This window comes from Solanum lycopersicum, chromosome 8 (assembly GCF_036512215.1).
Source record: "Solanum lycopersicum chromosome 8, SLM_r2.1".
Classification (NCBI taxonomy): Eukaryota; Viridiplantae; Streptophyta; class Magnoliopsida; order Solanales; family Solanaceae; genus Solanum; species Solanum lycopersicum.
Window position 1 is genome coordinate 47277524 of NC_090807.1, and position 24337 is coordinate 47301860.

Consider the following 24337-nt stretch of genomic DNA (forward strand, 5'->3'; position numbering starts at 1 on the left):
ATTTAGAGTTAATCTCGTTACGAAAGTGATTCGTACATATTCCTATTGCAATACCTATGACTAACATATGGAGTATCATTTTCCTCTAACGGAATTGAAAAAACAATTTTAAATTACACAAATGTATATTTGATCCTTCTCATACATTCTTTTTTTGATTTTTTAAATTCAACGGCTAATTTGAATTGGTTTTTTGACTGTCAAATTTATTTCATCACTTATTTTCTATAAAATTTATTGTAAATGCACCAAATCTTTTCACTTAATTTTATTCTCTTTTTACCTTCATATTCTTTCTTTCATTTCTCTTATTTTAACAATAAAGAATGAAAAAGAATGAAACAAAAAAAAGAAACTCAAATAATAATAATCAAAGAAATCAAAAAGTAATTTACGTATAAAAAAGGATTAAATAAATGATTTAAATTATTTTTAAAAAATAACATATGCTTATATGCATAATAAAACTAAATTAATTATATCACTTACATAACTATATATGCGAGTCACTTTTGTAACGAAAATTATATTAACTTTAGATGACAAAATTAAAAAATGTATCAAATTAATTTCTAATAATAATAATAATAATAATAATAATAATAATAATAATAATATATATATATATATATATATATATATATATGTATGTATTCAACTACAAATATGATCTTTGTCCATTTAAAGACCAACTAATCAAATTGACAACTTTAGTTGTCACTTGTCAGTACTCTGTTATCGTATTCCTTTGGAGTTTTTGAAAATTTTGATGTTTTACCTAACATTTTATGGACTGTTTAAATAATGCTGGGCCTTTTTCTTTTGGCAGGATCTTAGAAACTTGAAAAAGACCAAATGAAATTACTCCATTCTAATTTAACAGTAATTTTACTTTAAGAAGTTTATTTAATAATTATTATTAAATGTTAAAATATCAAGATCAATATTTGTTTAATAATAAAAAAATATTCATAATATTTAAGAAAAAAAAGTTACTTAGTGTAAAATTTGGTGTTTTGAGCTTCAAATCACACCAATTTTCACACCAAATTTGGTGTGTGAATAGTGTTACACCAATTTGGCGTAGCACTAGTCATCACACCAATTCACTATTAAAATATTATAATATTAATTTATTATACAAATTTTTAATTAAACATTTTGTATGTATGTTTTAATTAAATCTCTTGTATATTTAATTTTTTTTATTTAATATTTTTATAATATTATTTTTCGATATAAAATTTGTTTTTTTGTAAATTAATTTTCTATATATGATTTTTTTAAAAAGTAAATTTATATTAATTCTACTATAAATTATATAAACTATAATAAACCTTCACAAAAAATAAAAAATGCATATAAATAATTTTTTAAACAAATAATGTAATGTATTTAGAAATAACTGAAAATAATAAACATTCAACTAAGAAGTAATTGACATACATCAAAATTGAAATATGAAATACATATTAATGTTAACAAGTACAACAAAACAGAGTAATTTTTAAAAATTACAATAATAACTTAATAATCTGATAGATTCTTTCCGGATTCATCATTACTATTAAAATATGAATTGTATGGGATCGAAAATTATTGTGGTTGTAGTTGCGACTGCTAAAATTGTTCTTGTCAAACAAACTCACAAACATCTCGGATCAGCAATACCATTCACATTCATGAATATAATTTTATTTTCTTCTTCAAATTTCAAAGCTCTATGTTTCATTTTAAACTACATAATGCATTAGTAGAACATTTATGGGAGTATCGTAGTAATCTTGAAAGTTGAATACTTATGTAGAATTTAAAATAACTTTTTCAATTATGTCTTGTTTATTTAATTGTATTTCATAAATAGTTTCACTTTTATTTGTGTTATTCATTATTACGTATGATGTATACTATTTCCCAGCAATTTATATTATTTAAAATATTATGGTACACAATAATTTTAGACGATTATAAGTGAAATAATATGAATTATATGTGGTGAATGTTTTGGAAATAATTTTTCACGGCAAAGAGTCAAAATTGCCCATGAACTATGCGAAATAGACCACTTATACCCTTCATTACATTTTGGGATCAAAAATACCCCCGACGTTAATTTAGTAGACCACAAATACTCTCAAGAGTTAACACCCCATTTTTTAGTGACGTGACATGCCACATGGGTCTAATCCTCCACCTAAGTGTTGCCAACTAAGATACACTACAAAAGAACTTGATCTTTAGTGGTGACAAAGTTGTCACAAAATCCCAAAATATTGCCACTAAAGATTATGAGTAATTTAGTGACGACTAAGGCTCCAACAACCATTCGCTAGTAAAACATATTTTCAACCAGAAAATGTGATAATTAATTTTTGATTGCAATCTAATTTTCTAAAATAAATAACTTGCAATATATATTAAAGACATCCGATATTATTATGAAAAATCATAAAAATTACTTCTCGATTCATATCTCCTACTATATAAAATGCATCATTGTACATTCTATACATTTACATATAACATAAAAATAAAACATACATTTTCTTCAAACTCCTTTAATCGATATCATTTTTGTCTTTTTAAAAACAATGAAGAAAAAAATACGAAATTATAATTTAATGTTAAAAACTTTTAGTGACGATGTTTTAGGCTTTTGTGGCGACTACTGTCGCCGCTAAAAGTCTAGTTCTTTTGTAGTGAATCCTACTTGACAATGCTTAGATGGAAGGATTAGTCCCACGTGGCTAATCAAGTCAATAAAACTATAGGGTGTTAACTCTTGAGGGTATATGTGGTTTCTTAGGATAACAGAAGGGGCATTTTCATCCCAAAATGTAACGAAGGGTACAAGTGATCTATTTCACATAATTTAGGGACAATTTAGACTTTTTTCCATTTTTTTTATAAAATAAAAAATAATAATATAATAATAAAGAAAGAGAAAAAAGATTCTTTTTAAGTATAAAATTTGATTCAATAGGTTCGAGTTGATTACACCAAATTTGGTGTTTGGATAGCAGATGCCCTTAAAGCTATTCAAAATATTCGTAAGTTTGACACAAAGTTATTTTATAACGAACTAGATGTTGCATTTGTGAACACCTAATTTTTTACCAAAATATAAAGAGTCAAACACCAATTTTTAAAAAAAGGGTTATATTTAAAATAAATAAATAAATAAATTGTGTGAATTACTTTAATGATAAAAATTATGAATTTATGGTATTTGTTTTAAATCGTCAACTTTTAATTAGTTTAAAAATAATGGTAGAAGAAGAAAAAAAGGGGAGTCCTAAATATTCAAATTACCTTCCCCTTATCCTAATTATTCCCAACTTCCTAACCTATTTTACTAAAAAATCTCATCCAATTTATTTTATTTATTTATATTTTTTCTTTCTTCTCTCTCTTTGACGTTAATTTGACTTTTTTTTTTATATTTTTTAATTTTCTATTATTATTATTTATTTATTTTATATCCATCCTTATCTCAACCTCAATTCCCTCAACAATATTTCAAATAAAATCCTAATCCAACTTTATTAGGTTCCTTTTAATTAGCATCAAATTCTCAGCCAAAATTATTATAAAAACACGTTCAGTTGAGAAGAAAAAATAGACATAGACACAAATACACATATACAAAGAAATACAGAGTGGAAAAGAAAGATATAGAGAAAAAATACAGAGAGAAATATAGAAAAAAAACGAGTTATTTCTTTTGAGAATTAGGTTAGAGTTAGAGATTTGATCGTGATTCTGAATTCGTGGATAACAACTCGCTTTTTTCGTATCAATTTTCGCAGCGAGGTAACTATAATTTCTCGCATGATCTAAATAATATTATTTCTATGAAAAGTTGATAGCATGAAATACTTCAAATCACATGTATTATATTGATTATTGCTACGTTGTTATTATTATTATATTTTTTTTAGATCGATTTTGCAATATTATGTCGCATATTGAATTGTTGAATTTAACCATATTAATATATCTTTCCCTCTATTTTCACTTTAGAAGATTTTATTGGATTTATTATAGACTTGTTAGATTAGGATATATAAATAATTAGTAATTTTTTTTATCTAAGTAGAATTGTAAATTTCATCTAGAGATTCATGATAAATTAGTGATAGTTACTATTAATAATTATAATAAATTTTTTTAGAGAAATTGTATAAAGAAAACAAAAGAACAAAATAAATAAATGAATAAATAACAAGAAAGCCTAAAACATAAAAAGAAAAAAAAACAACGAAAAAAAAGAAAAGAAAAATATCAGATTTTTTAAAAAGGAAAACATAAAATTTAAAAAAAAAAAGAAAGAAAGAAAAGAAACGTGAAAAAAAGAAAATATAAAAATTAAAAAAAAACAGAAGAGAAGCAGAATGAGAGAAAAAAAATATATAAAACAAAAAAAAAGAATGAAGGAAAAAAAGTAACAAAAATTATTTAAAAAAAAAGGAGAAGAAGACAAAAATTATAAAATAATAATATAATAAAAATAATGATAAAATAAAATAATAAAAACAAAAGAAAAAGAAGCAGACTTACAGAAGGAATATATATATATATATATATATATATATATATATATATATATATATATATATAAAATCTAAAATAAAATAAGAAACCAAAAAAAAAAGTAGATTTTTCCAAAAAAAACAGAAACAGAATTTTTTTTAACAAAAACGTGCAGAAAAAAAAACATGAAAAAAAACAAACAGAAAAACGTAAAAAAAATAAAAAGATATAAAAGCATAAAAAAATTAATTAAAAAAAGGAAAATTAAAAAATGAAAAATACAAATATAAAATTTTTTTTAAAAAATGAAGAAAGACCATTTAAAATAAATAAACCAATTTAAAATAAATTTAAAATAAATCTGAAAATAAATAACAATTTTATTATTAAGTTAAATAATACAGTGTCCAAAAATTAAGTTAAGTCATATTAAAAGTCAATAAAGCGACCGTGCTAGAACCACGGGATTCGAGGGGTGCCTAACACCTTCCCCTCGCTCAACAGAATTCCTTACCCGAATTTCTAGTTCGCAGACCAATAAAATAGAGTCAAATTTCCTTTTGATTAGGGATTTAAATAAGGTGACTTGGAACACCAAAACTCAATTCCAAGTGATAACTCTGAATAATAATTATCTCTTTTCAAAAGGTCACTTTAATTGGAAAAACTCTTTTTCTTTTCAAAAAATAAAAATCAAATAATATCTTGAGAAAAAAAAAGGGGTGTGACAGATGGTGACTCCGCTGTGGAACACTAACTAGAATTCAAGCTTTAAATATTTATTTATTCATGACTATGATTTATATATTTATATTTTTGGATATTGTATTTATTTAACTTAATATGCTAATTGTTTATTTATTTAATGTTTTGATAATATTTGAATTGTTTCTCTCCCGAACCATTCTGGGTCTTCAATAAAATATGATGGGAATTGCAACTATGCACCCACTTCTGTCAAGATAGCCAGTGGATCTTCGGTCCATGGTGAAGGATATGTAGTCACACCATTTTAGGATAGGGAGCACCCATGCACAAAGCCGGAAAGCGCTGCTACCGGTACGTTGCTACTCCCTGACTCGAGTTGTCCGCTCATTTTACAGCCAGTCTAGATATCTTACCTTAGTAGAATTGAAACTTTCAGACATGAAATCCTTACTAGGTTCCAATTTATTTGCATTGTTGGATGTAACTTAGCGGAATTTAGCATAGGGGCCCAATTTGACTAAGACAGATATCTATTCGTGAGACCATCATGTGCATTTTTGTGTTACTTGTTGCATCATGTGAAGACTGTAACAAAATGTTGACCGGCTTTAGGATAATCGACTAAAGAAATAAATATCTATTTTCTACCCATTTTCAACCAATGATTCAAAATAAACAAATTAATACACATATATATACATACACACCTAATCCTCAATTTTATTTTTCACTTTTATTAAAATAATACATAAATTATAAATATAATATCTTTTCAAAACAACCTCAATCAATGATCACTTTAGACATTCCAAATCATTTTTATTTTTTTAACTACTCCAATAAATAATTTCGAATCATAAAATTTTCACAATTAAAGTTGATTTTAAAAATCCTGATTTTTTTCTCAACCAGGTAATCATGAGATCTATGAGGTGTGATAAAATACCAAGGGATGAACTAGTCGAAATGGCCAATGATCCCCCAAAGTTTATGATCACAGATAAAACCCCACAATTACTAATGGATTGGTGGAACGATATGCATGAATTTAGGCGGACTGAGATATTCAAACATCTTGGTTTCCTTACAGATATCATGAGATTTAGTCCTAACAGAGGTTTGATCGAGGCTTTGATTCCATTTTGGGACTCCACAAATAATGTGTTTCGATTTAGTGATTTCGAGTTGACGCCTACATTAGAAGAATTGGGTGGTTTCACAGTCTTAGGCCAGGATCTTCGAACTAAAACACTGATAGCCCCTAGGAGTGTCAGCAGAGGTAAATTTTTAGAACAGATGCACATCATCCATACTCATAAGGAATGTGAGTGTTTTGATAATGGGTTGGTTTCTTTGGAATTCTTGTACTCAAGATATGGAAGGAAAGAAGGATTTTCAAGCTATGAGAAGCAACTTAAAAATGGACAACACCTCCCTACTTGGGAAAAACATAGACAAGAAGCATTCATGGTAGCATTCTTGGGAGTTATGGTTTTTCCAAGGAAGGATAAAAAAATCGATATTCGTCTGTCAGGGATAGTCACTGTTATGATAAAGAAAAGAAAATCCACTATATTGCCGATGATGTTGGCTGATATTTATCGTGCTTTGACTAAATGTAGAGAGGGGGAAGATTTTTTTGAAGGTTGTAGCATTTTATTGCAAATGTGGTTTTTAGAGCACCTATATCGCCATCATTTTGCGACGGATTTCAAATATGATTGGACGAATTATATTTTGAGCCACCCAGAAAGGATGAAAGAATTAGGAGACAAATTGCCAAAAGGTGTCAAAGCATGGAGACATTATCTTCTTAAACTGACGGCATCTAAAATTACATGGAACTATCATTGGTTTCCTGCTAGTGAGGTAATTGTTATGTCTTTCTATCGTCCATTCTTTGTTCTGACAGGCCTTCGTGGGTTCCAACCATACATACCCGTCCGAGTTCTACGCCAACTTGGACAAAAACAAATTTTACCTAAAGCCGAGGATACGCGGAATTTTGTGCGGGAAGTAGCATTTGAAGATCGAGATCGAGAATCAGAAGCTCAAAAGATTTAGGGTGGTAGTCGAACTTTAAGTTCGAAAGCTATGATTGATGATCATGTTGAAGGAGAAGTTGACCCTTTATACCTCCATTGGTTCTTTGATCAAACCCCTCTCAAAATAATGCCCGAAGGATCTGCGCGAGAAATTATAGATCAAGAAGAGGAAATTGAACTAAGAATCAAGCAGGCCCGACTCGAGGTGGAAAAAAATTATAGGTCTACTTTAGATATCCTAAACAATGACCTAAAAAATGTTAATGAAGAGTTGGCTCGACGTGATACAATATTCGAGGAAAGAGTTACTTTGATTGAAAAGGGTTGAAAAGAAGCATCTATCTGCTATTCGAACCCTACATGAAGATTTGGGCATTGTCACAGGTGCTATGGAGCAACAGGAGGAAGAATGTAAGAAAGAAAAGAGCCTCTTAATACATGCGCAAGCTAGGTTACAAAATCAATTAAAAGCCTCAATGGGACGAGAAAGGGACATCGCAAACCGTTTCACATTGTACCAAGCAGAAGTGGCGACCGAAAGAAATCAATGGATGGAAGAGCGTGAAGAATTTCATAACCAAATTGAAGAGCTTCAAGCACATGAAGAGCATCTTAGTGATACAGTTATCACTACCGAAGAATGGTTGCAGAATTGTCACGAGAATATGGAGGAGGCGAAATGATAAGTGCTTCAGTTGACAGAAAGCTTGTTTGATGTTTATAATGGTCATCTCCATCGAAGTGATGAGAGCCTGGGTCGAGAGGCGCGTGCATTAGCCCCACATCTGCCGAAAACTTTGTTCAAGATCTACTCTAGCTTAGGGGGCAATTGATGATCAAGAAATGTCGGAGATGGATTTTTTATTGTTTTATTATTTTTCCCTCTTTTTAGTTCGTCATTTTTTTTATAAGTACTTTGATGTTTTATTTTGGTTATTTTGATTTGAATGGTATTTTCAAGTTAAACAAATTTCGTATTTTTCTTTTGAAAGAAATTTATCCAATGAACTACGTAATGATCTGATTCATGTTCAAACATGATACGTAAGCAACCTTTAATAGGTTCGATCAAAATGCATTCAAATTATTCAAGTAAGTAAAGTAGGAGACCAAATGACATAAGCAAGTCATCCAAAGCGGGGATGAAACATAAAAGTCTTCCAAAACACATTGTAGACATATGAAAATCTAGGTGCATAACATACAATGTGAATTTAATATCCTCAATATGTTGAATCCTAACACGTTTCTTTTATATATATATGAGAATTTAGAGAGTTTTAAAGGTGGTTGGTTTGTGAGGAGAGCTGGCATCTCATCAATATAACACAAGATCAAAAGGGAAAGAAAAAATGACACATAAAGACGGAACAGAGTCGGAAAATGACGACGCACAAACCCAAATGGTTGCACAAGAATCGGTACCTGTAGAAGAGGTGAAAATGTTAAGACAACAGATGACCGAAATGTACGAAGCTTGGATGAATGGGCAAGCTCCTCCGCCTTCAATTCGAGAATATTTAAATGCGAATATGCCATTCCCCACCCAAGTCTCAACAAGTGACCCGGTTTATCCACCTGGGTTTGGACCCTACATTAACACATCTAATACTGCCGGAACTTCCTCAGTAAACCCGCTAAAACCATCAATGATGAATAATCCACTTTTCATGCCTACTGTCCAAACTAATACAATTCCTCAACCGACACTGGTACAATAATCCAATGATGACCCTATACTCAAAGATCAATACGGCCAAGGTCATGCCCCTAAATTAACTTTCAATGTTCCTAACTCTTACCACCACCAATACAGTTCTCCCGTTGAAGTTGAGAAAAACATTAAGAATAAGGAACATGAAGAAATTGCAAGAAAAATGAGGAGTTTGTAACAAAACATAAGGAATATGCAAGGTCTGGGAGAACACAAAAGTGTATCATTTAAGGACTTGTGCATGTTTCCAGATGTTCACTTGCCTCTAGGGTTCAAAACTCCAAAATTTGATAAGTATAATGGTCATGGCGATCCAGTGGCTCATTTGAGAAGATTCTGTAATCAGTTGAGAGGAGCCGGAGGAAAAGAACTTCTTATGGCCTACTTTGGAGAGAGTTTCACAGGCATAGCATCAGAATGGTTTATCGATCAGGTCATTTCTCATTGGCACGTTTGGGATGATATGACACAAGATTTTGTCCAACAATTTCAATACAATATTGATATTATTCCCGATCGCAATTCCCTACCTAATATGAAAAAAAAGCCATCAGAAAGTTTTAGGGAATATGCCATAAGATGGAGGGAGCAGGCGGCTAGAGTCAAACCGCCGATGAAAGACTATGAGCTAATTGATGTTTTTCTCCAGGCTCAAGAACCTGACTACTTTCATTATCTTCTCGCCGCAATGGTCAAGCCTTTCGCCGAAGCGATTAAGATCGGAGAAATGGTAGAGAATGGCATAAAGTCGGGTAAGGTTGTGAGTCAAGAAGCCATTAGAGCTACCACACAAGCAATACAAAGTGGATCCGGTAATTTTACCAATCGAAAAAAGAAGGAGGAAGGGTCCATGGCGGCATCTGAATCAAGGGGTGTTCAAATAGGCATGAACAATCCTTATTGTCAAGTCCAACAAGAACAATATAATTCTCCTCGGCATTATTACCCGTCCCAATATGCAGTTCTCAATACTCAAGCATCTGTTCGGCCTCCTTCGCGCCAACAATGGCGGGTGCCTACCCCACAAGTTTCTCGCCCACAACAACAAAATTTCCAGGCGCCATATAGTCCACGTCCCCGGGCAAACAATACGAGAGAACAAGGTCAAAAAGAAAATTTTACCCCAATTGGAGAATCGTATACGAGTTTGTTACGAAAATTGATACAATTGAGACTGGTTGAACCTGTCAATCCGTACGTTGTCAATCCAAATGCAAGAGGTTTTGATCCAACTATTATATGCGAGTATCACGCCAACGCTCCAGGTCATAGCATAGAGAATTGTTGGACCCTAAAAAGAGTCATTGAGAAGTTAAATGAGGATAAGGTAATCGAGGTACGCAATGAGGAAGCACCGAATGTCACCAATAACCCACTCCCTGCTCATAATAATGAGCGTGTTGTGGGGATAGTTGGCATTTTTGAAGATTATGAGCAAACAAGTAGAACAAAAGTGGAAAGCAAGGTTTTAAGAGAAGAATCTGGTATGGTTTTAGAACCCATACAAAGGGCACCGATAATTGTTAAAGGTGCACGTTCGAATTCTGGGAACTTGAGGAAGCTAGTGTTGTATGTCCCTGAGTCTATAAAAAGAGGAGACGTACCATTGAATGGACCAAAATGCTACATTCCTGGTAAATTTTCAACGTTTGATCAAAATCAAAAAGGTATGAAAGATCCAGTTGTGATACAAATTGCAGCACAACTTCCCATCACAAACACCAAGGCCGTTCCGTGGAACTACAACAAAGTCGTCGTTACTCACAAGGGAAAAGAGATTGTCGAAGAAACAAATGAAACAAGAGGCTTGAGTCATTCCGGAAGATGTTATACTCCAGAAGAATTAAGGAGGGACAAACAAATCAAAGAAAATCACATGCCGATGAAAAAACCAGTCACTGAGGAAGATGCTGAAGTTTCTGAAAAAGATGAAAGCTCAGGATTATTCTGTTATAGATCAGTTGAGGAAAACGCCTGCTCAAATCTCTTTATTGTCATTACTCATACATTCTAAAGAACATCGTGAAGTGTTGACCAGAATTTTGAATGAGGCACATATATCAGAAAAAATTACGGTAGGTCACTTGGAAAACATGGTCAATCGAATTTTTGAGGTGAATAGAATCACTCTGATGATGAATTGCCCTTGGAAGGATCTGGACATAATAGGGCTCTACATTTAACCATGAAATATGAAGAACACTATGTGAAGAGAGTCATGGTCGATGGAGGATCAGGTGTAGACATATGCCCTCTTTCCACTTTGCAGAGTTTAAAAATCAACACTGATAGAATTCGTACTAACAATGTTTGTGTACGGGCATTTGATGGTGCAAAACGGGATACTCTTGGCGAAATATACTTAATTGTTACAATTGGACCAGCGGAGTTTGAAATCACTTTCCAAGTTATAGACATGGACACGTCTTACAATCTGCTTTTGGGTAGGCCATGGATCCACATGGCAAAAGTTGTGCCATCAACTCTACACCAAGTGGTCAAGTTTGAACATGACAAACAAGAAATCATTGTCCATGGTGAAGATAATCTCCCAATCACCCGATATCCTTCAATACCATGCATTGAGGCTAAAAGAGATTGTGAATCCCTCAACTATCAGGCTTTGGAGATAATAACGGTTAATCATTTCTTATAAGGAAATCCTATCCTCCAACCTCGTCTATCCTCTACTTCAGTCATGGTGGTGGATCAAATGGTACAAAATGGCTATGAGCCCGGAAAGGGGTTAGGTTTGTCGTTGCAAGGAATTGTGAATCCTATCAGTCCAATGGGTAATCAAGATACATTCGGTTTGGGTTTCAATCCAACTAGATTTGATAGAAAATGGGCAAAAGATCGTAAAAGAAATGCTTGGAATCTGTCGAAGCCGATCCCCCATATTGCTCAGTCTTTCATTAAATCTCAAGGTGAACCGTGTCCAGACTTACCAATCCAAAATGATGTGGATGAAATGTGCCAAGGTATCAAGGAAATGTTTTATGAGGTAAATATGACTCAGAGGGGTGAGGGCACTAGTCATATGGATGTGCAGGTTATCGGCCCGAATGTCCAACTCAATACCTGGAAAGCCACTCCTCTCCTTACAAAAAAGGAGTCATGGTAGTTTTGTTTTGCAATTTTTTATTTTATTTTCTTGGATTATTCTCAGGGTTGTAATTCAAACATTCTAGTTGTTTCGCTTTATTGTTAACCTTTCTATCCTTTCCCATTCAATGCAATAAAGTTCTAGTCATCTTCTGTGTTCCTACTCTTTCTAATATTTGCCATCTTATTTTCATTTCAGTTACGTTAACTTTAATAATATGACATGCATGCAGAGTTTACAATTAGATCCTAAAAAGTTGTCTGATCTCATAATGAAGATGAAGTTGATGAAGAAATTAAAAGGGGTTTGGATCAATTTGAAAATAAGCCTAAATCTAATTTAGGTGAAAGTCACGACCCAAATCGGGCCGCGACTGGCACCCACACTTACCCTCCTGTGTGAGCGAACCAACCAAATCTAAATCTTAACATTTCAATGTACTATCAACATAAAGTAATGCGGAAGACTTAAACTCATTAATAAAAACCAATTCAATAACTATTATTTCCCAAAATCTGGAAGTCATCATCACAAGAACATCTACTTCAAATTACTAAATCTAAGAGTTTCTAAGAAGCTAAAAATACATAAAAGCTAGTCCATGCCGGAACTTCAAGGCATCAAGACACGAAGAGGAAGATCCAGTCTAAGCTAGAAGCATTAGCTCACCCTGATATCCGGAGTAATGAAGACTGGCTAGAGTTACTGTTGAGTCGAAGATGACGGCACGTTTGCTGCACTCCACAATTAAACAAGAAGAAAACATAAAAGTAGGGGTTCAGTACAAAACACGGGTACTGAGTAGATATCATCGGCCAACTCAAAATAGAAAAGAGTATATACCAAGTAACATCATAAAATCAACTAATATCCTTAGCATGCAGCATTTACAATTACCATAACCCTTGGTTACAATACCAAGCTCATCAATGAGGACTCACGCCTCTCCATCATACTCATTTGGGATTTAGGTTCATTAGATTGAGTATATTAACATCTTTCAAGATTCATTATCTTTATTCATCTCGTGTCGGTACGTGACACTCCGCTCCTCATATACTATCCGGGTGTCAGAACGTGACACTCCGATCCTCATATACTATCCTGGTACCGGAACGTGGCACCCGATCCATATTCTATCCTGGTGTCGGAACGTGACACTCCGATCCTCATGTACTATCCTGGTACCGGAACGTGGCACCCGATCCAAATTCTATCCTGGTGTCAGAACGTGACACTCTGATCCTCATATACTATCCTGGTACCGGAACGGGGCACCTGATCCATATTCTATCCTGGTGTCGGAACGTGACACTCCGATCCTCATATACTATCTTGGTACCGGAACGTGGCACCCGATCCCCTAATCTCCTTCTATCAATTCATCAAGCCTTCTTTCTTACCAAGACATCATCAATCTCATTATTTTAGTTCGTCACGCCTTCTTTTATACCAAGGCCTCATCATTAACAAAGAGATTAGGGTTTTTCAAGATTTGGGATTCAATAACTTCATCATGCTTATATAATCACAATTATATAATTACATTCATGCAAGCATACAATTAAGCATATAACAGGGTTTACAATATTATCAATACATATCATTCGCTATTAAGAGTTTACTACAAATAGTATAAAAACTATAACCTACCTCCACCGAAGATTAGTGATCAAGCAAGCAACTTTCCCAAAGCTTTGTGTTTTTCCCCTTCTCGAGCGTCTCTCTCTATTGATTCCCTTCTCTCTCTTTCTATTTTTCTTATTCAAACCCTCTTTCTTTTACCCTAATTAACATGTAATTAAGTGTAAAAGATGACAATAATAACCCACAATTTAACTTAAGGTTACCTCTTTTATCCCCCAGGAAATTAAGTTATTAATATAAACCCACGAAATATGTAATTTTAGCAGGAATAGTCCAAAACGCCCCTTTAAAACTTAACCAGAAATCCGACTCTGACTGGGATTACACAACCTGTGACGGCCCGTCGCGCCTGCGACGGTCCGTCATGCAGGTTGTCAGAGACTCGATTTCCTTAAGGAGTCTGTGATGGCCCGTCGTACCTACGACGGTCCGTCCTGCACTTCCGTCACGACGTTCAGGGAATCGTTCCCTGTACCAAATTCTCAAGAGTTGAAGTGTTTTGAAACGGTGCATCACGACGGTATGTCGTGCCTGTGATGGTCCGTCCTGCAGGTCCGTCACAGAGTTCAGAGAGTCGATTCTCAGTACCCAATTTTCAGAATTTCTAAGTGTTTTAAAACGAGACTCCTCGACGGTCCGTCGTGTCCATGACGGTCCATTGTGGGTTTCGTCATCTCAGCCTGTTTTTCCAGAAATAAAATCTGCTTCTCAAAACGACTAAACAGGTCGTTACAATAGATACCAATTTACCCATCGTCCGTCCCCGAACGATCACAAGAAGGAAAACAAGGGCGAGAAGGAGTACCTGAATCTTTAAACAGATGTGGGTATCTTTCTTGCATATCTGCCTCCTTCTCCCAAGTGGCTTCTTCAAGCGGTCGATTCTTCCATTGCACCTTGATGGATGCAACCTCCCTTGACCTCAACTTGCGGACTTCTCTATCTAAAATAGCAACAGGCTCCTCCTCATAAGACAAATTCTCATCAAGCAAAACTGAATCCCAATGAATAATATAGTTTTCATCCCCATGGTATCTTTTCAACATAGACACATGAAATACCGGATGTACTCCGGACAGCCCTGGAGGCAAGGCTAACTCATAAGCCACCTCCCCTACTCGCTTAAGTACTTCAAATGGTCCAATATACCTTGGACTTAGCTTACCCTTTTTACCAAACCGCATCACCCCTTTCATGGGCGAAACCTTCAGCAAAACTTGTTCACCCTCCATGAACTCTAAGTCTTTAGCCTTTCGATCTGCATATTCTTTTTGCCTACTTTGCACCGCTAAAAGCTTTTCTTGAATAGATTTCACTTTCTCTATCGAATCCCTCAAAAGATCAGTACCCCAAGGTCTAACCTCGAATGCATCAAACCAACCAATGGGGAACCTACATCTCCTACCATACAATGCTTCAAATTGAGCCATATCAATGCTTGAGTGATAGCTATTATTGTATGAAAATTCCGCTAAGGGTAAGAAGCTATCCCAATGGCCACCAAACTCTATCACACATGCACGAAGCATATCCTCCAACACTTGAATCGTTCGCTCAGACTGACCATCGGTCTGAGGATGGAACGCGGTACTAAGGTCCAACCTAGTACCCAATTCCGCATGTAATGTCTTTCAAAACTTAGAAGTAAACTGCGTACCTCTATCTGATATGATGGATAGTGGAACCCCATGCAACCGAACAATTTCTTAGATATAGATTTTGGCTAACTTCTCTGCATTGTAAGTCACCTTGACCGGAATGAAATGAGCAGACTTAGTTAACCTATCAACAATCACCCAAATAGAGTCATACTTACCCAATGTCTTTCGAAGACCAACCACGAAGTCCATTGCAATTCTCTCCCACTTCCATTCAGGAATGGGCATTCTCTGAAGTGTTCCTCCGGGTCTCTGGTGTTCATTCTTTACTTGTTGACAGTTTGGACATTTGGCAATAAAGTCCACAATATCACGCTTCATTCTACTCCACCAAAAGTGTTGCTTTAGGTCACGGTACATCTTGGTTGCACCCGGATGTATCGAATACCTTGAACTATGAGCCTGTGTCAGAATAGTGTTGATCAAATCATCCACACGGGGTACACATACCCTTCCCTTAATCCTCAAAACTCCTTCCTCATCGATTGTCGCTTCTTTAGCCTCCCCTTGCAATACCTTATCTTGGATTCTGCGCAGTTTCTCATCATCAAACTGTCTTCCCTTAATATTGTCGAGAAAGGAAGATCTTGCCTCCACATAAGCCAACAATCCTCCCTTCTCATTTACTTCTAATCTCATCAAGTCGTTAGCTAGAGTCTGAACCTCTCTAGCCAATGGACGCCTGGAAACTTGCAAGTGAGCTAGGCTCCCCATGCTCCCTGCCTTTCAACTTAAGGCGTCTGCCACAACATTAGCCTTTCCCGAATGGTACAAGATAGTGATGTCGTAGTCCTTCAGTAGTTCCATCCATCTCCTCTGTCTCAAGTTCAAATCTTTCTGAGTAAAGACATACTGTAGGCTACGATGATCCGTATAGACCTCACACTTAACCCCATATAAATAGTGTCTCCATTGCTTTAATGCAAACACTACCGCGGCCAATTCCAAATCATGAGTTGGATAGTTACGTTCATGCACTTTTAATTGTCTTGAAGCATAAGCAATCACATTCTTCTTTTGCATTAGCACTGCACCCAAACCCGAATTGGATGCATCACAATAGACAATGAAATTCTTACCTTCCACTGGCAAGGTGAGAATTGGTGCAGTAGTCAACAGAGTCTTGAGCTTCTCAAAGCTTTCCTCACACTCATCCGACCATACAAATGGGACATTTTGCTTAGTCAAGTTCGTCAGTTGGGAAGCAATGGAAGAGAATCCCTTGATAAATTGGCGGTAATAGCTAGCTAAACCAACAAAGCTCCTTATTTCTGACACATTAGTAGGTCTTACCCAATTCTTCACTGTCTCAATCTTAGAAGGATCCACCATCACTCCATCCTTAGAAACCACGTGCCCCAAGAAGGACACTGCATCTAGCCAAAACTCACACTTAGAGAACTTGGCATAAAGCTTTTTCTCTCTCAATATTTCCAATACCATTCTCAAATGGTCCTCATGTTCCTCCTTACTTTTAGAGTATATCAGTATATCATCAATAAATACGATCACAAAGAGATCCAAATATGGCTTAAAAATCCCGTTTATCAAACTCATGAACGCAGCAGGGGCATTCGTAAGACCAAAAGACATCACTACAAATTCGTAATGCCCATACCTGGTTCTAAAAGCAGTCTTTGGCACATCCGTTGCCCGTATTTTCAATTGATGACAACCGGATCTCAAGTCAATCTTAGAGAAGACACAAGCACCTTGTAATTGATCGAACAAGTCATCACTGCGAGGAAGAGGATACTTGTTCTTTATGGTTACCTTGTTCAACTGCCGGTAGTCTATGCACATCCGAAAACTCCCATCCTTCTTCTTCACAAACAAAATCGGATCACCCCAAGGAGATGCACTTGGTCTAATGAAGCCTTTGTTCAACAACTCTTGAAGTTGGGCTTTTAACTCTCTTAACTCCGCGGGAGCCATTCTATAAGGGGGTATAGAAATGGGGCGAGTACCCGGTTCAAGATCAATACAGAAGTCAATATCCCTATCTAGTGGCATACCAGGAAGATCTGCAGGGAACACATCCAGAAATTCATGGACCACCGAAACCGACTCAATCGAAGGTTCTTGGGTAGTGTCATCCTTGAGATGTGCCAAGAAAGCTAAACACCCTTTACTAACCATTTTCTTAGCACGAAGAAAGGAGATGATACGCACCGGATTAGAAGTGTAGTCACCCTACCACACTAACAGATCTGTTCCAGGCTTGGCTAACGTCACAGTTTTAGCATTACAATCCAAGATTGCAAAATTTGGAGAAAGCCAAGTCATACCCAGAATTACATCGAAGTCAACCATTTCTTGAAAGGATTTTGCCGTAGCCGCTACCTGTAAGGCCGAAATCCGTAATTCTGACCTCAACCCCTTCACAAAACGGCAAATTCCGCTCTTGTGGACTGAAACAAAGTTGGGTGGCATACCTTGATAATGCACGAAACTTAGCCTCATATGCAGTAACCGACATCCTACCTTGCTCTAGGCTCAAGAACTCATCTCTTTTCCTATCCCTCAAAGTCCGGGGGATATACTTCTCGATAAACAAGCTAGAGAATGAGGCCCAAGTCATAGGTGGTGCCTCTGTTGGTTGACGCTCAACATGTGACCGCCACCACATTTTGGCGTTCCCTTGAAACTGATAACTCACGAACTCAACACCAAACCATTCTACTATACCCATCTTGTGTAGTAGCTCAGGACATTCAACCAGAAAATCGTAAGCATCCTCAGATTCAGCACCCTTGAAGACTGGAGGTTTCAATTTCAAGAACTTACTGGAAAGTTCATGCTGATCATTTGTCATTACAGGCCTAGTAGTCAGACGTGGAAACGTGCCTATGTCCAATGAGGCATCCATACGAGGAGCCATAGTGGCTGCATGTTGTACCTCTGAAACCGGAGGTGTTGGTGTAGAAAACACTGGAGGTGCCTGACCCTGATTAGACAACCCACTAAGATAAGCGAGAACCTATTTGATCATCTCTGGGGTAGGTTGGGGTGGCAATTCCTCATTTTACACTTGTTCATTCTCCCCTTCCTCACCCTCTCTTACTACTTCCTCAGTCGGTGGAGGAGTCACCACCCTAGTATCAGATGGGCTAGGTGCTCGTGCCCTTCCTCTAGAGGACGTCCTCCCACGACCTCTACCACGGCCTCTTGCCGTTGCTCTTCCTCCAGCCACAGCCCCAGTGGCTGGCTCAGTTATATCCTGCATTGCTGGTGTTGGTGTTGGCGTAGTCGTTGCTCTAGTTCTAACCATCTGCGAAAGAGAGTGGAGATGGTCAGATACCAATTTGTATCACCTAGATGCCAATCGAATTCAAGTAGTAGCACGAAAGAAAGAAAGAAAGAATGGAATTTTCCTAAAGTCTCATAGCCTCTCAAAGAAAAGTAAAGGCGTCCCCCTACCGTTCCTTAAGACTCTACTAGACTCGTTCTTGTGTGATGAGACCAACGAACCTAATGCTCTGATACCAAGTTTGTCATGACCCAAATCGGGCCGCGACTGGCACCCACACTTACCCTCCTGTGTGAGCGAACCAACCAAATCTAAACCTTAACATTTCAATGTACTATCAACATAAAGTAATGCGGAAGACTTAAACTCATTAATAAAACCAATTCAATAACTATTATTTCCCAAAATCTAGAAGTCATCATCACAAGAACATCTACTTCAAATTACTAAATCTAAGAATTTCTAAGAAGCTAAAAATACATAAAAGCTAGTCCATGCCGGAACTTCAAGGCATAAAGACATGAAGAGGAAGATCCAGTCCAAGCTAGAAGCATTAGCTCACCCTGATATCCGGAGTAATGAAGACTGGCTAGAGTTACTGTTGAGTCGAAGATGACGGCACGTTTGCTGCACTCCACAATTAAACAAGAAGAAAACATAAAAGTAGGGGTCAGTACAAAACACGGGTACTGAGTAGATATCATCAGCCAACTCAAAATAGAAAATAGTATATACCAAGTAACATCATAAAATCAACTAATATCCTTAGCATGCAGCATTTACAATTACCATAACCCTTGGTTACAACACCAAGCTCATCAATGAGGACTCACGCCTCCTCATCATACTCATTTGGGATTTAGGTTCATTAGATTGAGTATATTAACATCTTTCAAGATTCATTATCTTTATTTCTCTCGTGTCGGTACGTGACACTCCGCTCCTCATATACTATCCTGGTGTCGGAATGTGACACTCCGATCCTCATATACTATGCTGGTACCGGAACGTGGCACCCGATCCATATTCTATCCTGGTGTCGGAACGTGACACTCCGATCCTCATATACAATCCTGGTACCGGAACGTGGCACCCGATCCATATTCTATCCTGGTGTCGGAACGTGACACTCCGATCCTCATATACTATCTTGGTACCGGAACCTGGCACCCGATCCATATTCTATCCTGGTGTTGGAACGTGACACTCTGATCCTCATATACTATTTTGGTACCGGAACGTGGCACCCGATCCCCTAATCTCCTTCTATCAATTCATCAAGCCTTCTTTCTTACCAAGGCATCATCAATCTCATTATTTTAGTTCATCACGCCTTCTTTTATACCAAGGCCTCATCATTAACAAAGAGATTAGGGTTTTTCAAGATTTGGGATTCAATAACTTCATCATGCTTATATAATCACAATTATATAATTACATTCATGCAAGCATACAATTAAGCACATAGCAGGGTTTACAATATTATCAATACATATCATTCGCTATTAAGAGTTTACTACGAATAGTATAAAAACCATAACCTACCTCCACCGAAGATTAGTGATCAAGCAAGCAACTTTCCCAAATCTTTGTGTTTTTCCCCTTCTCGAGCGTCTCTCTCTATCGATTCCCTTCTCTCTCTTTCTATTTTTCTTATTCAAACCCTCTTTCTTTTACCCTAATTAACATGTAATTAAGTGTAAAAGATGACAATAATAACCCACAATTTAACTCAAGGTTACCTCTTTTATCCCCCAAGAAATTGAGTTATTAATATAAACTCACGAAATATGTAATTATAGTAGAAATAGTCCAAAACGGCCCTTTAAAACTTAACCAGAAATCCGACTCCGACTGGGATTATGCAACCTGTGACGGCCCGTCGCGCCTGTGGCGGCCCGTCGCGCTTGCGACGGTCTATCATGTAGGTTCGTCAGAAACTCGATTTCCTTAAGAAGTCTGTGACGGTCCGTCGTACCTACGATGGTCCATCCTGCACTTCCGTCACGACGTTCAGGGAATTGTTCCATGTACCAAATTCTCAAGAGTTGAAGTGTTTTGAAATGGCGCATCACGACGGTTCGTCATGCCTGTGACGGTCCGTCCTGCAGGTCCGTCACAGAGTTCAGAGAGTCGATTCTCAGTATCCAATTTTCAGAATTTCTAAGTGTTTTAAAATGAGACCCCTCGACGGTCCGTCGTGTCCATGACGGTCCGTCGTGGGTTCCGTCATCTCAGCCTGTTTTTCCAGAAATAAAATCTGCTGCTCAAAACGACTAAACAGGTCGTTACAGTGAAACAGAGGTGTTTAATTTGGGAACTCCCGAAGAAGTGAAAGAAATAAAGATAGGCATTCATGTCGATCGAACTATTCGAGACGACATAATTCAAGTTTTAATTGAATACAAAGATGTCTTTGCTTGGTCATATGATGACATGCCTGGGTTAAGTGCTGATTTGGTAGTTCACAAACTTCCCATACATCCTGATTTTCCACCTGTCCAGCAAAAGCAGATAAAATTTAAGGCAGATATGAGCGATAAAATCAAAGAGGAAATCATGAAACAACTGAATGCAAAAGTGATTAGGGTCGTCCAATAAACTACTTGGTTGGCTAATGTTGTGCCAGTACCAAAAAAGGATGGAAAGATTAGAGTTTGTGTTGATTATCGAGATTTAAAGAAAGCAAGTCCAAAAGACAATTTTCCACTACCCAACATTCATATCTTGGTTGAAAATTGTGCTAAACACGAGATTCAATCTTTTGTGGACTGCTACGCCGGATATCACCAAATTCTCATGGATGAAAAAGACGCTGAAAAAACTGCTTTCACTACCCCGTGGGGTACATATTGTTATAGGGTCATGCCATTTGATCTAAAAAATGCAGGGGCAACCTACATGAGAGCTATGACTACAATATTCCATGACATGATGCATAAAGAAGTTGAGGTGTATGTCGATGATGTCATCATTAAGTCTAGAACGCAAATTGACCATGTGCGTGATCTAAGAAAATTTTTCGAAAGATTGAGAAAGTACAATCTCAAGCTTAATCCGGCTAAATGTGCATTTGGAGTTCCATCTGGCAAGGTTTTGGGTTTTATAGTTAGCCGAAGAGGCATTGAATTAGACCCCTCCAAGATAAAGTCCATTCGAGAATTGCCACCTCCAAAAACCAGAACTGAAGTCATGAGTTTTCTGGGAAGGTTAAACTATATCAGCCGATTCATCGCTCAACTCACTACTACATGCAAGCCGATATTCAAGTTATTGAAAAAAGATGCTGCTATTAAATGGACAAGTGAGTGTCAAAATGCTTTTGACAAGATCAATGAATATTTAGCAAATCCTCCGGTACTGGTCCCCCCAGAGCCTGGTAGGCCTTTGTTTTTTTACCTCTCGGTAACGGATAATTCTTTTGGTTGCGTTCTAGGAAACATGACGTCACAGGAAAAAAGGAACAAGCCATCTATTACTTGAGCAAAAAGTTCACATCCTATGAGGCAAAGTACACTCTATTAGAAAAAACATGTTGTGCTTTAACTTGGGTCGCCCAAAAATTGAAGCACTATTTTTTGTCCCATACCACTTACCTCATATCTCCAATGGATCCTTTGAAATATATTTTTCAAAAAGCCATGCCGACGGGTAGGTTTGCAAAATGGCAGATTTTGCTTACCGAATTTGATTTTGTGTATGTTACTCGCACCGCCATGAAAACACAAGCGTTGGCCGATCATCTGGCAGAGAATCCGATTGATGATGAATACGAACCCTTAAAGACATACTTCCCTGATGAAGAGATCAACTCTATTGAGGAAGAAATTCCTTATAATGACCCCGTATGGAAATTATATTTTGATGGGGCTGTCAACAAAAACGGAGTGGAAATTGAGGCAGTTCTTATCTCACCAAGCGGTTGTCATTATCCTGCCACAGCACGACTTTGATTCTTTTCTACTAACAACACAACAGAATATGAAGCTTGCATCATGGGTTTGAATATGGAAATAAATCTGGATGTACATGAGCTCTTAGTCTTAGGGGATTCCGACTTGCTCATTCGACAAGCTCGAGGCAAATGGGAAACTCGAGACATTAAGCTCATACCGTACAAACAATATTTAGAAGATCTCATCAAAAATTTCAAGTCCATTGAATTTAGATATATTCCCAGGTTTCACAATGAGTTGGTTGATGCTTTGGCCACCCTAGCATCGATGCTTCCATACCCATGTAATACATACATTGACCCGTTGGAAATCCAAGTTAGGGATCAACATGGTTATTGCAATATAATTGCGGTAGAGGCAAATGGTGAGCCTTGGTATCACGACATCAAACAGTTTATAAAAGCTAGAGAATATCCACTGCATACTGATAGAGATCAAAAAAGAACTATTAGGCGACTCGCCAATGGGTTCCTCTTAAGTGGAGATATCTTATATAAAAGGACTCCGGATTTGAGTTTATTACGATGTGTGGATAATCAAGAAGCAGAAACAATTATGAATGAGGTACACTCAGGGGTATGTGGCCCACACATGAATGGTTAGGTCCTAGCAAAAAAAATTATTCGGGCAGGGTACTATTGGTTGACCATGGAGCGAGATTGCTTCCAATTTATTCGCAAGTGCCATCAGTGCCAAATTCATAGCGACTTGATTCACTCACCCCCTTTATAGTTGCATCCTATGTCTGCTCCATGGCCTTTCATTACATGGGGAATAGATGTTATTGGGCCAATAGAGCCAAAAGCATCTAACGGTCATCGGTTTATTTTAGTTGCCATCGATTACTTTACCAAATGGGTAGAAGTTGTCACATTCAAATCAGTTACCGAGAAAGCGGTGGTGGATTTCGTTCATTCCAACATCATATGTCGTTTTGGCATACCAAAAATAATTATTACAGATAATGCAATGAATCTCAACAGCCACTTGATGAAGGAAATTTGTGAGCAATTTAAAATTGTTCATCGTCATTCAACCCCTTATCGTCCCAAAGCAAATGGGGTTGTTGAAGCTGCGAATAAGAACATCAAGAAGATTCTTAGGAAAATGGTGCAAGGATCTAGACAGTGGCATGAGAAATTACCCTTCGCTCTCATGGGATATCGCACGACTGTTCGTACGTCAGTCGGTGCAACTCCTTACTTATTGGTTTATGGAACTGAGGCTGTCATACCTGCAGAAGTTGAAATCCCTTCTCTTCGAACCATTGTTGAAGCAGAAATCGAGGATACAAAATGGGTTAAATCGAAGTTAGAACAATTAGCACCGATAGAAGAAAAACGATTGACATCAATTTGCTTTTATCAATTATATCAGCAGAGGATGGCTCGGGCAGATAATAAGAAAGTACGCCCAAGGAATTTTGAAGTGGGTCAACTTGTTGTGAAACGTATCCTTCCCCACCAAGACGAAGCCAAGGGAAAGTTTGCTCCAAATTGGCAAGGCCCTGATGTTATTAAGCAAGTGCTATCCAAAGGAGCTTTGCAATTGGCGGATATGGAGGGAAAGGCAATTGACACAGTTGTCAATGCAGATTCAGTCAAGAGATACTACATTTAGCACTCCTTCTCATTTTTATGATGAGAAGATAAAAATGTATCCTCTTTTATCAAAAACACCACTGTTCTGGTGCCTTTTTTCAAAATAGAAAAAAAATTAA

At 36.6% G+C, this 24337-nt stretch overlaps 2 protein-coding genes across 2 annotated transcripts; both read left to right on the forward strand.

Moving 5' to 3' along the window:
- Positions 1-6207: 6207 nt before the first annotated feature.
- LOC112942059 (uncharacterized) lies at positions 6208-7305 on the forward strand. The gene has a single exon (XM_026032610.1). It carries the CDS (start codon positions 6208-6210, stop codon positions 7303-7305), a length of 1098 nt encoding a protein of 365 aa, XP_025888395.1.
- Positions 7306-9193: 1888 nt separating this feature from the next.
- LOC104648873 (uncharacterized) lies at positions 9194-11014 on the forward strand. Its single transcript, XM_010326908.1, has one exon. The coding sequence runs from the start codon at positions 9194-9196 to the stop codon at positions 11012-11014; it is 1821 nt and encodes a 606-aa protein (XP_010325210.1).
- The last annotated feature ends 13323 nt before the right edge of the window (positions 11015-24337 follow it).

Excerpts from the sequence above, each read along its gene's own strand:
- LOC104648873 (XM_010326908.1), top strand. The coding sequence starts at position 9,194 with ATGCAAGGTCTGGGAGAACACAAAAGTGTATCATTTAAGGACTTGTGC.
- LOC112942059 (XM_026032610.1), top strand. The coding sequence starts at position 6,208 with ATGGCCAATGATCCCCCAAAGTTTATGATCACAGATAAAACCCCACAA.